Source organism: Cynara cardunculus (assembly GCF_001531365.2).
Source record: "Cynara cardunculus var. scolymus isolate 2C chromosome LG 13, CcrdV1, whole genome shotgun sequence".
Taxonomy (NCBI): Eukaryota; Viridiplantae; Streptophyta; class Magnoliopsida; order Asterales; family Asteraceae; genus Cynara; species Cynara cardunculus.
The window spans coordinates 36,556,208-36,572,363 of NC_037540.1; the positions used below are offsets into that span (position 1 = coordinate 36,556,208).

The following is a 16,156-nucleotide window of genomic DNA, read 5'->3' on the forward strand; positions in this document are numbered from 1 at the left end:
CAACCGCTCTACACGTCCGAAGCCAAACCCGCTCCTCTTCGGCAAATCACAACACCACCGCTTCTCAAACCACATCCGACACTACCCGCGGCCGAGGCCGTTCCTGTGGACGCGGTAGAGGCCGCTCAACGTCTTCTCAGCCGAACCGTTCCAGGGGACAGCCCAATTATCCAGCCCAATCCCAACACCCCTACATAATATTTCCCCATAATTGGGCCGCTACCCAATGGGCCTCTCTTCTCAACAATACCTACAGCCCACAATCCAACCAAACACCACCCTGCCCTTACCCATCAACCCCTCGGCCGAATGGTTCACAGGGCATTCTGGGCCCACGGCCTGCTCAGGCCCACATGGCTACTTACAGCCGACGCCGACCGACATTGCACAGGCGCTCTATACTCTCTCTATGAGTCAGCCTTCTGACCCAGTTGGTTACATGGACACCGGCGCCTCTGGCCACATGGAGCAACCAGGTATGCATTCCCCGTCTATTTTTAATACTTGCACTAATAAGCAAATAATTGTTGGCAATGGCACAACCATTCCCGTAATTGGACAAGGCAACAAAACATTACCACCGCCTTTTCCGCCCTTCAAACTAAATAATATCCTTTATGCTCCTAACCTCATCAAAAACCTCATCTTTGTCCGTCGCCTAACGACAGACAACTTACTTTCCATTGAATTTGACCCGTTTGGTTTTCTTGTAAAGGATCTCAAGACCAAGGAACCTATCCTACGCTGCAATAGCTCGGGAGACCTCTACCCTCTGACCACCAGCTTCATCAAGCCTCTCTCCAAACCTGCTGCTCTAGCTGCTGTTACTCACGACCGTTGGCATCAACGCCTTGGGCACCCGGGCACCTCTTTATTGCATTCGTTAAAGTCTAGTTCGTTTATTGATTTTCGTAAACTGAACACTACACTTTGTCAATCCTGTATTTTTGGCAAAAGTGTTAAACTTCCGTTTTATGCTTCTATGAATAAAACTCATTTACCCTTTGATATCATTCACAGTGATTTGTGGACCTCCCCGGTTTTAAGYACYSGCGRTCATCGCTATTATATATTGTTTCTTGRTGATTTAAYGGATTTTCTATGGACTTATCCCCTAACCAATAAATCTCACGTTTACAACACCTTTACCAACTTCCATAACCATATTCATACACAGTTTGAACGAAAAATTAAACAGTTCCAATGTGATAATGGCACCGAATACACCAACAATAATTTTAAGCAGTTTTGTCACATCCATGGAATACAATTTCATTTCTCCTGTCCCCACACCTCCTCCCAGAATGGCAAAGCCGAGAGAAAAATACGAACCATCAATAACATGATTCATACCCTTTTATCTCAAGCCTCTTTACCTCCCTCATTTTGGCATCATGCTCTTGAAACCGCCACCTACCTCCTAAACATTCTCCCTAAGAAAACCCACAAATTCTTATCCCCCACTACCCTTCTATACAATGTCCTCCCAACCTACACACATCTTCGCGTGTTTGGTTGCCTATGCTATCCCACCACCCCATCCACCACCATAAATAAACTCACCAACCGCTCCAAACCTTGTGTCTTTCTTGGTTACCCTTCACACCATCACGGATATAAATGTTTTGACATTTCTAATAATCAAATCTTTATATCTCGTCATGTCCAGTTTGAGGAATCCATTTACCCCTTCTCCATACAACACTCCAATACCACCCTAGACTACACCTTTCTTTCCCCTCCATTTAACCCACTGTTGTGGGATAATGTCCACTCATCACAACCCACTGTCCCACCCTACGCCCCACATCCCACTTCCCTCGGCCCAAATCCAGCCGGCCCTACCGCATCACACCAACCTTCACTATCTCCTCCCCAACCATCAGGCCCACGTCCAGCTTCCTCTGGCCCAACCAATTTTCCACCTTCTGCCCACCCTTCGGACCCAGCACCGAACACTCAGACTCCACCTCAACCGTCACCTCAACCCACCCCTCCCCACTCGGTTCCACAACAACCGCCCCGTACCATGCGCACTAGAGCAATGGACGGTATCACCAAACCCAAACAACTATTCAACCTTAACACTACTTCCATAGTTCCACTCCCAAAAACTCCCCACCTTGCCTTGTCCACTCCTGAATGGTACGATGCCATGCAAAACGAATTTAGTGCACTTATTAAAAATGAGACTTGGGAACTAGTACCACGTCGCTCGGACATGAATATTATTCGTAGTATGTGGCTCTTTAARCACAAATTTCGTTCYGATGGCTCTTTAGAACGTTACAAAGCAAGGTTGGTATGTGATGGTCGTAGTCAACAGGTTGGGGTTGACTGTGGTGACACATTCAGTCCGGTGGTAAAACCAACCACTATACGGACGGTTCTCACTCTGGCTCTCTCTAAATCATGGCCCATACACCAATTAGATGTTAGCAATGCATTTTTACACGGCCATTTGCAGGAAACCGTTTACATGTACCAACCAATGGGATTTCGCCATCGGGACTACCCTGATCATGTTTGCCGCCTCAAGAAGTCTCTTTACGGCCTCAAACAGGCACCCAGGGCCTGGTATCAACGCTTCACTGATTTTGTCCTTCAGCATGGATTCACTCAGTGCAAAATGGATAATTCCTTATTTCTTTATCACCACGGTCATGATGTCGCCTACCTTCTCATTTATGTGGACGACATCATACTCACCACCTCCTCTGACCAACTCCGGCAACGGCTCTTGACTATTCTTGCAGGTGAATTTGCTATGAAGGATTTGGGACCCTTATCCTATTTTTTGGGCATCTCGGTCACTAGAACGGGTGACACGCTTTTTCTGTCACAACATGCATATGCCAAAGACATTATTCATCGCGCAGGTATGGACTCATGCAAACCTGCAGCGACCCCGGTAGACACTCAGAGTAAATTGGCCAGTGAACCAGATTCATTATTTGTTGACCCTACCACCTATAGAAGTCTTGCAGGTGCATTATAGTACCTTACCTTCACAGGACCAGACATAGCATACGCCGTTCAGCAAATATGTATGCACATGCACTCTCCTTGCATGGCTCATTGGAACGCTCTTAAGCGTATCATCAGGTACTTACAAGGCACTGCTGACTATGGTCTTCATCTCCGCTCTTCTTCGGCACTCTCCATTCGTGCCTACACATACGCTGATTGGGCAGGTTGCCCTGATACTCATCGCTCTACATCCGGGTACTGTGTCTATCTCGGCGACAACCTGATCTCATGGTCCTCTAAGAGACAATCCACCATTTCCCGTTCTAGCGCCGAGGTCGAATACCGTGGAGTTGCCAACATGGTTGCAGAAATATGTTGGCTGCGAAATCTTCTTCTTGAGCTAAATCGTCCATTGACCAAAGCTTCCTTAGTCTACTGTGACAATGTCAGTGCCATTTACTTATCGGGCAACCCAGTCCAGCATCAACGAACCAAGCACATCGAGCTCGACATTCACTTCGTCAGGGAGCACGTTCAAAAAGGCCTAGTTCGTATCCTTCACATGCCTTCCCACTTTCAGATTGCCGACATCTTCACCAAGGGTCTTCCTCGGGTTCTCTTCGATGATTTTCGATCCAGTCTAAGCATACGTTCGCCTCCCGCTTCAACTGCGGGGGTGTATTAGACGCCTCTAATTATGCATGTATTTATAGTATTGTAATTAGTGTTTATTGTATCAATTATCTCCAAAAATTGGAGATCTCTTAGTATCATTATATATTGATTATTGTGAATGAGAAAAGGCAAGGGATTATCATACTTCTACAGTCACTTTATTCCTTATTAGTATCTTCTAAATTTTAAGAGTGTTTGCTACTTTGGATGATATTAAAAGGCTTAGTTTACTCGTTATTTATCAAATGATTTTTAATCTACTTGCTTTTATGTTAGTTGTAAACTACTTGTCTTCTAGCTATAAACTACTTATCTTATACTTCTGCTCAATTATAATTAGTTTATTCGTTGGCAATGTGATTAATCACATTTGTTATCTTATTTTATAAAAGCAAGTTATGCAAGGATGGAAAATATTCAATTTACAGTAGTTATGATGTTAAGACTTTTTCAAAGAATATTAACCACGTTTTGTTATCATATATCATAGGATAAGTATTAGGAGGCCTTGATCGAAAAGTATGGGCCAAATGTTAGTGCACATCCATTAGGTGATTCATAGAGATGTGAGTGGTGTGTAGGAGGGAAGAGAAGAGGTAAGCTATTCGGCGTTCGTATTTGAGGGAATCCAAACTTTGCTACCAATGGGTTCGCCAACCACTTCAAGTACTGATATATTCTATGTTGGTTTGAGTTCAAACGAGGTTTGTTTTTCTTAACTAACTGAAACATGTCATTTTACTCATTATATGTTAATATTTATAGGTAAAATAATTAAAAGAAAATTTCAAAGGATAGAAGTAGAGCGAGAACCTGAGAGATCCATGCATGAAGCAGAGAAATAAAGGGAAAGAGGCAAGCGTGATGCAGACACAACATGACAGGTAAAGGAGAGACTTAAGATGCAAAGAGTGAAAGAATTTCGAGTAGGTGTTTCTTTAACAATTCGCGCTGCCCCTTCCCCCTTGTCACATTTTAAGTCTATTTGGATTATTTATTCGTATCTTGAGCCTTCTAGTCCCCTTCTTGGACCTTTTGGTTCCTTAGATTAGGGTCATTTGTGGATATTAATATATTTTTGGATAATTCGTATAGAATGTACATACTTTGGATGATTTGATTTAAATTTTGAAATTTGGTGTAGCTATTTTATCGCATATAAATACAAGATAAAATGAAAAATGCGTAATTTTAAATATTAAAATAAAAATGTTGACAGATTATCGAAGGACGTCCATCATTTATGTCAAACAGATTACTGATTGTTCTCTATCGGCTATTTACCAACAAAGTAGTCTATCGGTAACATGTAACGACTCTAAAACCCAAAACCGTTGGTAAAAATCAACATCGTCACAAATCCAACGGTAAAAGCCTATCTATAATCTCTCGATAAACCGTCGACAAAGCATGATTTCACATTTTATATTAACAAGTATAAAATAACTCTTGCGAAAAATTACTAACGTCCACTTTCATCGGTTTGTATTCAACTTTTGTTGTCGTCTATTAGAGTACTAACAACCTAACACCAAAGGACATTTTCCATTTGATATTCGCCAATAATAGTCTTCAATGTCGGGATTTTTCGGTCGCTGATAATCCTGTGTTTTGTAGTATACATTATTTACCCAAAAACTTGATAGATTTATTGCGAAAGTACTAAGTATTATAGCACAAAAACGTAGATCTATTTAGATTAATTCTTTTAATCTAAAAGGTTAAGAAAACTTTTTAAAAAGACACTAACAAACTTTCATATTTTGAATGATTAAGTCTTTATATATTTTCTTATAGAAATAAAAAATTGCATCTACTAAATATGTATGTATATATATTTATATAAATATATACACGTGTGCTTTCTATTATAACCTTAATTATTAAAAAAATCGAAATTAGATTATCTACTATAAATGAAAATGTAAGACATTAAAAAGGTAAAAACTATATATTGGTCTGATCATGACGTGCTGGATGCTTTACGTGGTGTTAGACTCGAACCTTGATCCACAACGTGTCACAACAGCAACCGTGCGTGTCAATACTTTTTTATTTTTCACATTCAGTTAACAATCAAATAATGATAATAAACGCTTAATTATGATGTCATCACTTATTTTATTTTTGTAGTTTATTTTAACCTCTGGTTGCAATAATTATTAAGTAAAACTATTATTTCTTGTAATCACATAATATAACTAATGACGTTTAATAAATTAGAAGATCAAAAGTCTTTACAGATAAATAAACGTGAATTTCATGACATAGCCTTTAAAGATGACTTTTGAAGCTTGTCAGCTTGAGTGTTATGCTTAACGAGCTAAAGTACAAGATTCATACCAAATGAAAAAATAGCTCGATCGAGGTACAAATTTCCATAACAAAAATTTAGACGTAAAACACACAAAAAGAGAGTACAAGATACTATAAACAAAGATCACAAAAAATAGTTGTCATGAACAACAAATGAAAAAAGTTGATGCAAAATCAAGGAAAAATGATTTCAAAAGCAAAGATCACAATATATTCATTATCTGAACACGATTTAGGACCCATAATGTTGCAGTAATGATTCAAAACCGATCAAAACATCCACATTTTCAGTAACTTTATAATTAGCAAAAGAGATTGTTGTAAAGTTGCATTCTTCCAAACACGGACAAACCTGTAGGAGGGTATACGGTGGCACATGTCACCGTATTTTCTCTCTACCGAAAGTTTAAAAATTTTACTTTATTGAAATGTGTAGTCGTATCCTTTTAGAAAATGGCACTATATGATATTCAAAAGTTCAAATAAGGTGCAACCGTACCTAGTAACTAAATAAAAAACCAAAAATAACCATTGAAATAAACCAAAAAACTTTTTGAATCAACCAAAAAATCAAAAAATCAAAAAAGTCCATCGAAATCGATAAGAAAAAACTAAAAAATTCCTCAAAATCAAGCAAAAAACTTTTAAAAATCTCTTGAAACAGTGGAATTAGGCTAAAAACACATCGAACGATATTAAACGTTAGTAAAAACATGAAGACACGTCGGTAAAAACCACCGCATTTGAACCTCCGTAGCCATAAGGGGATTTTTATTCCTCCTTGGATTTGAACCTGGGACCTCCTGGTACTTTTGACCTTTGGAGCCAAACTTAAACCAATCAAACACCACCCTTAAAAAAAACCGTGCTTTTTATAATTATCTTTTGTCTATATTATATGATGTCATCGTATAAAAAATTTCTGAATCCGTCCCTACATTTAAGTTCCAAGCAAAAGATTTCTAGATCGGTCTCTACTTCCAAATCCTGGGCAATAAACAATAAGCTTGTAAAATTGAAAAAGAAGTATTTATCGATAAATTTAAATATACAGTATAAGAAAGGTGGTGCACATGCGTGTGTCAAAATAATATAGATCCGTGATTGAATATAGTCAAAATGAGCAATCATCATGTTAACCGCAATTAAGGATCATATTTGGACCGATGATAATTATTGAACTACTAAATGAAGGATTTTTTTTGTCTGTTCATCAAAAACTTTGTCGTTAAAAAATGATTCGTCGTAATACCGTCATAAAAGTTAATGAGTAAATTGTTGTTTGATAATTTAAATTAGTGACAAATTATTCAAAGATTCTCTGGGTAATTTATTGTTATTTTTGTGAAAAACAACGAATTCTATCGAACCGTTGTTATTTTCTGGGTGATCCATCGACAGTTACCTACGGAAATTTTCTTGAGTGATTTTTGTGGTTAAAATTCATTTGTTTATACCACTAGATAACTATAACATAGTAAAACATGTATAACATTATTAAAATAATTAAAAAAATCATGTTTTTTACAGTGAACTTTTTTAAAACTTGTTTGGTTTTACGATACCAAAATATTATGAAACATGTTTTATAACAATAACATTTTACAAAATTGGAATCGTTGACGAAATGTGGCTGATGTTTTTGACGACAAACATATTTGTCGATAGATAAAATAAAATAAACAACTTTGTTTTTGTATTATTATTATTTTTATTTTTATAATTTTAGTAAAAAAAAAACAAAGTACAAAATTGTTGAATATATTTGTTATGAAAGAAAAATAACATTGGTTTGGTACTATTTAAGTTACATGTTTAATAATTTAAACTATATTTTTTTATACCATTGAAATAACTAAAATCACAATATTGATAGAAATATAAGGTCTGGATATGATTTGAAATGATAAATTAAACTAATATGCGTGATCTAGATTACGAAACTAAGATGTATAAAATAAGCAAGTCTTAAACCTGCATGTATGGAAAGTTAGTTTAGTGAAAATTTATTAGAGCATGTCATATTTATTTATTATAAAACCCTAAAATAGATCCAATTACGTGTCGGACGAGTGGACAAATTAGTATAGAATGAATCATTATAACAAGTAAACCGAACAAACCAAGAGACTATGCGAAAGGATGAACTAACTTGGACATAGTGGGTGAGTGACTGGGTTGTTAGGATAGGCAAAGGTCATTTGAACCAAGAGACCATGTGGCATAGAAACATTGAAGCTCATATTGGATCGAAAGGGGAGGACACTGTTCCCATATATATATATACATACATGCCAGTATTGTCCTTGGTCGGTTTGTTTGTGGATGCTCATCTACACTTCCAGAAAGCCTTATGCATATAGTTTGGCAATAGTGTATACACTATATAAACATAAAGCAAATTAAAAAGGTTTGCGTACAAGCAACAATTGCTAGATCTCTAGCGTTCAGGTATTCCTTACTCTCATATCTCCCCAACTTTATGATAATTAGCTTAATTCTCGAAGCCTATCCTCAAGAACATACTCCCGAGGTATTAAGTAGCTTTAAACTATTTTCTGATTCTATGAATAATACCAGATGGTTTGACCACAAGCATTTCATACATAACTAAACAATCATGAACAACTTAACAATTTCAAGTCGAATCGACTATTCTAGTATATTTTTCTTGTTCATGGGAGTGAATGTGTGTTTCTCCTTCACAAATATGATATTAAGCAAGATAAATTTTGTCTTGTTAGTTTGATTCTCAACAAACTTAAAAGTTTCCATTATAAGTAATCATGACGTTACGCATTAAATTCAAGTTCTAAAGAAAAAAGTGATTCCACAAACTATATTGGTCATCGACCACTAGAGTTGTTGGAAACTTCATTTAATTCGGCTAATCGGCTCTAGGGTTTGACATATTGACTAAATATGTGAACCTCACTTCAATAATAGAATCATTTCATGAATTAAAAAAAAAAAACTAGATATAGAACATTTCAAGAAATAGACATGTAATTACATTTCATGCATTCCGATCTATGAGCGCAAATGCATCAAGCGAAGAATTATACCTTGATCACCATGTTTTGTAAATGGCCGAGAGTCTCTTTCTGGAAAGCAACTGTAAATAAATTACAATCCTATAAAAAAATAAGCAAATTAATGCTACAAAAAATACCGTATTAAACTATGATGTACCAAGAATAGCACTGTAAATGTGTGAAAACAAGTTGATCATCTTGATTTTGCCAATTAGATCCTCAAGTAGTCAAAGATATCCGCTCTCAAATCAATGATTTGATATGAACTTGGAATAATGATAGCTAAGATAACAAAAAGGAGTAGACCCATTGAAATTTTGCAATTAAAACAAAAGTAAGTACGATACACAAACCCCTATAACGAATTGCACCGTAAAACACATGTTTAGGCCTATGAAAACAACATTCCTTTTATTTTGATGATTAGATCCTCTACTAGTTAATTAGATCGATTGATCCATTTTTAGTCAAATAGGTATATTAGGATGATGGTTCAATATCATGAATGTCTATGTGAATGTCAATTCAACAATACAACCGTTCCATAAAAAACGTTGTCGATGTTCAACACCGAAGTTAGAATCATGAAACCATCAATCTAAGATAGATATTGAATTTTAGGATTAACAAATATGCAATGAAAATTAGCCAAATTGCGACTAATATTATATGCTCTAAGGTTACTAGTTTCCAAACCCTACGAAATCAAAAATAAACGCCACAAGCATGAAACCTAGAATATGTTGCACGAAGAATCATATCTTTCGGTTCGGTAGAACAATTTTAGTATTTTTTTTGTTTATTATATCCTTAACTAATTTAATTTATCTATTTTAAATTTCAACTAATTATGGGACGAGAAACCCTTCGATAAAACAATTTTCATGATCGTTGACCTATAACTTAATGAGCATTAATTAGAGCTAGAAATTAAATTTAATCAAGTAACCAAACAAGTAATTAAGATAGAAGTTGTTGGTAACTGAAGTTGTGTAAAACTGTAGGGTTATCATATCTGAAACAGAATTGCAAAAAACACAAAGCCTAGAAAATACATGAACAGGGCAAAACATTAACCAGTAAATATATCACACCAAGAATAACATGAAGACATGATCAACTTTATTTCCTCAATTACATCTTCATCTAATCAACTTTATCCTTTTTTAAATCAATTATAATTAGATAAGGTTAAATAGGTGATTGATTAATGTTCAACGACATCTGTGTATGCATCAAACTCTAAATCCAATGATAGAAACCTCATGAACGATTGGTATGGTATTTTGATAAAACATATAACGATGATTGCAGTCACTTCTCACCCAATAATCGACTCATATCTTGCTTATCGAATATTAAAATGTTTATACACTACGATAAAACGAAAGAATTTATTAATATAACGATGTATATATAGCATAAGCAAGGTAGCAACAAGATTTATCTCTACAAGTTATTTATATATTATAATTTTTTCAATAAATGCAATTTAAACGATCCATGTGATTTAACCAAAAAAATAGTACTCACAGTTTTAGGGTTGCTCTTACAGTTTTGGATCCCCTGGGCGATAATCAAAAATATGTCCCTAATATAAGAAACAAAGAACACACAAATTTTTAAGGGGTTTGGAATAAAAAATATGTCCCTAATATACCAATTCTTCAAACATATGAAAAAACAAAAAAGAAGTGAAGTAGTTTGTTGAGGGGAAAAGCAATGAGAAAGACAACCATAAGAAGCAGCTGAACTAATAGAGAGAGTTTTGCACCAATAGCTAGCCTATATCATGAGCACACAGCTTGAGGTATAATATGAAGCTAGAAGAAACATATTGTCATAGGAACGTTACTGAAACATCTAGCCATGGATGGAAAATTGTGAACTTACCTCACATTAAAATAACCACAAGGGTTACCGATATCAATACGGTAGTCCACGACAGGAGAATTAAGTCAAGAAAAATTACAAAGCCTTGTTGACAAAAAGAAGAAGAGACTTCATGATTTTGAACGTATGAAAACCCTAAATGGTCATATTACAATTAAAGTACCTCCATAGCTATGGCATTACATATGGGAAGAGTATATCAGGTTTTAAATTTTCAGGACAGACGCTTCAATGAACTAAAGACTAAGAACCATCCAACATTATTTCGATATTTAGGTTGCCTTAATGAGGAACTCAAGATCAAGAAGGCTTAGTGACATTGAACCCAGAGTTAGACCCGCCATAAATCCAGCAAAAGCTACCAAGGCAATAACTAAGGTTAAACAGACCCAAAACATAGTTTCACATGGCACATCACATGCAACTATTTTGCTGATTACTGGTCTTTCAACACTAGATTATACTAGACAAATCAAAATCAAAAGATTGTTATTAGTACTATAAGCAATCGGGTTTAAATAGACAGACAATCTCCTGATTATTCTGGTTATTGAGGTACAGAAAGGTTGGCAGATCTAGAATTAAAAAAAAATGACGACATTAGAAAAAAAAACTCAAAATTAATAATAATAAACAATTAACAACATATTAAAAAATAACCAAACACGTAAATAATCAAATAGACAAATAATAAAATAGGCACGTAAGTGATCAAGTGAATAACCTAATATTCTAATAAGTAATAACTTAATCACTAATTAGTAATTAGTAATCTATAATCACATAATCAGAAAACAAACAAGAAAACACCTGGGCCCTGAGGCAGATGTTGTTCGAGAGTGAGGGTGAGAGGCTAAGGGAGCGAAGGACAGATGCGCAGAGAAAGGGTGAGAGCCTGGCGGAGGCCGAGGGCAGAATACGATTGAGAGCGAGAGGCAAGAATATTGATCTTGTTTGGTTAAACTAATATAATCAATGAAAAATTGGTTTATATAATGTTTTTTAATACAAAGTAATTAATATATTTTCCCTAACTTGAAAATATTAAATGTGTTCCATTCTCCCCAAATTGGTGAATTATGGAAATTAATGGGTTTGAAGTAATTGACCCGACCCGTTATATTATATCAAACTAGACCATGCACATTTTTCATTATCATTCTTATTTCTTATCCCTCGGTACCTCCAACCAACCCTCTAAGAGTGTATTTATGTATAGCATACTACATCTTTATTTTATTCCTTATTTATTTTATGAATGTTTATGTTTTTGAGAGAGATAAAAGAGTATTTTCTTGATTACCAATTCAATGCTCAAGCATATTATATAATAAGTTGAATAAGTGTTATATAACATAGTACAAATTAAGGAATATGCTCATATTTTTGAAATTTTCATACCTAGTTAAAGAAAATTGAGAAAAACTATTTAAGAAGGTAGGTATTGATTTAAAGAGAATAAAATACTCTTTTTTATATATTTATTTGATTAAAAAAGTTTATTGTATTTAGATTTTTTACTCTAAAATTGAGATAAATATGTGATTCCGGAATTTAATCTGTTTATGTAGAAACTCTAATATGAATTTCAAAAAAATCTTTAAATTTCATTATTATTATAAAAATTGAAAAAAAAATTGTATGTACATAATTTTGTAACGTTTATGTTCTTGAAAAATAGATGTTTTTAAGAGTAACGTGAATATTTTCTAATTTTAATCATAAGGGTGGTGCCTAATTGGTTTGAATTTGGCTCCAAAAATCAAAAGTGTCGGGAGGAATAAAAATCCTCTTGTGGCCACGGAGGTTCAAATGCGGTGACTCCGGGCTATCTGCAAAGCAGGTGGTCGTCTTGGGATTAGTCGACTCGTATAGCGGGTTAAATATTCAGGTTAATAAAAAAATATTTTCTAATATTCTATATATTAATAAGGAATAACATTTATATTCTTGAAAAATTAAAAATTTGTAAGAGTAATAGAAGTTTATTGTTTTGACATAAGGAAGTCATGACATTTTTACATTTTTTTGTTTTACAATAAATATTTACTATAATAATGGCACAATTTTAAAAATATATAATATTATTGTATTATTTAGGGGTTGTTTGGTTGGTTATTAAGTCCGGTACAGATTAAACTATTTTTGTGTATTAATTTGTTTGTATAGATTGAAATGTTTTTTGTTTAAGAGGGGTTTTCATAAATGCAAAGAGTATTATTTTTAATTGGGAGGAACACGTTTGGAAGAAAACTTAACTTTCTACATAAACCTTCAGTTAGAAACCTAATGAATAAACCACTTTAAGTCACTACCAAACAATAATGTATAACTAACCGAATAAATTACAACTTCCATTAAACCTATTAAATTGTTGACAAATATGCTTTTAATTAACTATATCAATTTAATAACTACAAAACAAACACCTTTTAAAAATATACATTTATTTTATAAAACGTAAGGACGAACCCAAGATTTTTCCATACGGTTGCACCTTCTAAAAAGGTGGTACCTTTTAAAACAATATGGTTGCACATTTCACAATCTATTTTTTTTAGATTACGACGGAAAGATAATACGGTGGCACGTGCCACCGTAGCCACTCTACACTGGTCCGTCCGTGATAAAACATTAAAAATTAATATAGAGATTTATTCTAAAACCAAAAAAACTAATAGAAATTTGATAGTTTTGGTGAATTTGCATGTATCTGAGTTAATTTTATTAGGTCTCTAAAGATAATAGCAAAAAGCAAGTTCCAATAATACTAACAAGTCTCAAACTAATACCCTATAAAAAAATCATCAAAGCTTAGTATTGATTTACAGGTTGAGTTGTTGAAGATATGAAATATGAGAGAGAGAGAGAGAGAAAGAGAAAGAGAGAGAGTTTGCATGGGAGAGCCTCTTCGTCGAGGTGCCACATATAAGTCTGCATGTTCAGGTCTAATACTATCACGCCACGCATTGCCTTGCCCCACACCTCACACCATCCTCGTCACCCCTTCTCTATCGTCATCACTCTCGATCTAGAAGAAACCCTCCTATTTATCTTCACTTTCATTCCTTCAATTTATTCAACAATCCATCCATCTCTCCCAATTGGCACAGAATCAAATTTATATATCATGGATGGTGTTTGTGCAGATGAAGAACACAAGTTTCAGTCAGCCCACCAACTGTACCTTGCCACCAAGAAACCCTTCCGAGACCTAGAAATCCCACCTCGCAAGCTTCTCACTCGTCGACTTGCTGCAACTCTTTCATCTGAACAATCCATGGATATGATCTACCATCAGCTTCAGAATGACTCCCCTAGGGAAGAAACCCTCTTTCAGAAATTCCTTCCTTACAATTCTGGTCTCGATGATGACTCCGATCCCTATGCTTCTGACCACTTTCGGATGTATGAATTCAAGATTCGCAAGTGTACTCGTAGCAGATCCCATGATTGGACTGACTGTCCTTTCGCTCATCCTGGTGAAAAGGCTCGCCGGAGGTGCCCTCGTCGGTTTAACTATTCTGGTACTGTGTGTGCGGACTTCCGCCGTGGCAGTTGTAGCCGTGGAGATTCCTGTGACTTTGCTCATGGGGTTTTTGAGTGTTGGCTTCATCCATCTCGTTATCGTACTGAAGCGTGCAAAGACGGCAAGAATTGCCAAAGAAAGATCTGCTTTTTTGCTCACACTCCTGGCCAGCTCCGGTCGCTGTCACCGGCGGAGACGGTGGTTTCACCTAATAAGCATGTGAATTCCGGCCATTGTGCTTACTGTCGCTGCCATCCAGGTATACATCACACCAATTCGCCTACCTCTATTCTCGATATGGATAAATTATCTCCACCCACTTCGCCCCCATTCTCTCCGGCCCAACCTGGGGCTGGGTTTTCTCCGATCTCCCGTTTTTCTGACAGGTTAGCTCGCACAGAGTCATGTGGGATGACTCAGCTTGGCAATGGCAGTTCTAGCTACAAAGATTCCAAGAATGATATCTTGATCCCTCAGGCAATAAAAGACCTCATGCAGTCCATGAAAAGTATGAATATGAATGCAATTGAGGCTCCTAATAGAAATTCGATGTGGATGGATTCTTTCATTGGTGGTGACGATCAGTCATTGTTTGCTTTCTCTCCTTCGACTTCGTCACCATGCTCATCTGGGTTGGGTCGGGCTTTCCCTAGAGATTGCAATTTTGGTATGAACAACCTCAATGAAGACAAGTTCGTGAACGATCAGAACTCGACGGCTGGTCCAGATCTTGACTGGGTGAATGATCTTCTCACTTAGATCGATGATGATCAACAGAAGGAGGTGTACATATATGAAGATGAAGAAGAAGAAGAAGAATGTTTACTGGGGATTGCTGTCATAATTATTATTATTATTATTTTCCATTATTAGATTATTAAAAATGCAATGACTGTTAATTTCCAAGTGTTTAAATTGGGTGAGTTCGTGTGTTTAAATGTGTCAGCAGAAAGCTAGTTTTGTTGTAATCTTGGATAAAAGAGAGAGAGTGATGATAAATGATGTACTGAAATGGTAAATATCGTAAATTCATGTGAATGAGCATATATTCATTCTCTCTTCTTGTGAATATCTCCAAAATTTACTGCAGTTGCAGCTTTCCTTACATGTATATCTCCAAAATTTACTGCAGTTATTCTTTTCCTTCACAAGTTTAAAATATTTGGGTCCACAATTGGAAAATACGGTTGCCTCTTAATTTAAGATATCGGTTTGTTTCTTATTTGAAGAAAACATTTTTGTGCGTATCATATCAGACAATAAAGCATAATAACTTTTCTCAAGAAATTCAGATTTCGTTTATGAAGTTATAATACATTTTGTTACAATCTCAGTGAGTTTCATAAATTACATTCAAGACTTGCATAATAGATTCTTTAAAATAATGTTGATAGATATTCATTCCAACAAAATTAGGTTTATAAGACGTTTTTTTAATTTTTAAGGGGTGTTTGGTTTACAGAATGAAATTTGATGGATTTGGAATCCTTCAAAGAAATTTGACTTTGAAGGTATTTAAATGAAATTTGACCATGCATTAGATTGGTAGAAATTAGAATGAATTCTCTCAGTAGATTTGGAACAATCGTTTTTGTTTTGGACTACACTACTAGAAAACTGGGTATTTCCGGCGGAATTTCCGGCGGAAATTTTCCGCCGGAAATTTTCCGGCGGATTTCCGGCGGAAATTAACAAAGTCAACTTTTGTTGACTTCCGCCGGAGCTCCGCCGGAAATCC

At 35.6% G+C, this 16,156-nt stretch overlaps 1 protein-coding gene across 2 annotated transcripts; it reads left to right on the forward strand.

Annotated features, from left to right (window-relative positions):
• The first annotated feature begins 13,988 nt into the window (after nucleotides 1-13,988).
• Nucleotides 13,989-15,473, forward strand: LOC112525835 (zinc finger CCCH domain-containing protein 2-like). Of its 2 annotated transcripts, XM_025136120.1 has the most exons (2): nucleotides 13,989-14,677; nucleotides 14,819-15,473. In XM_025136120.1, the coding sequence occupies exons 1-2, from the start codon at nucleotides 14,020-14,022 to the stop codon at nucleotides 15,175-15,177; spliced, it is 1,017 nt and encodes a 338-aa protein (XP_024991888.1). In that variant the 5' UTR covers nucleotides 13,989-14,019; the 3' UTR covers nucleotides 15,178-15,473. The 2 variants fall into 2 exon arrangements, with proteins under 2 accessions (XP_024991888.1, XP_024991887.1); XM_025136119.1 differs by having other exon boundaries at nucleotides 13,989-15,473.
• Nucleotides 15,474-16,156: the final 683 nt, after the last annotated feature.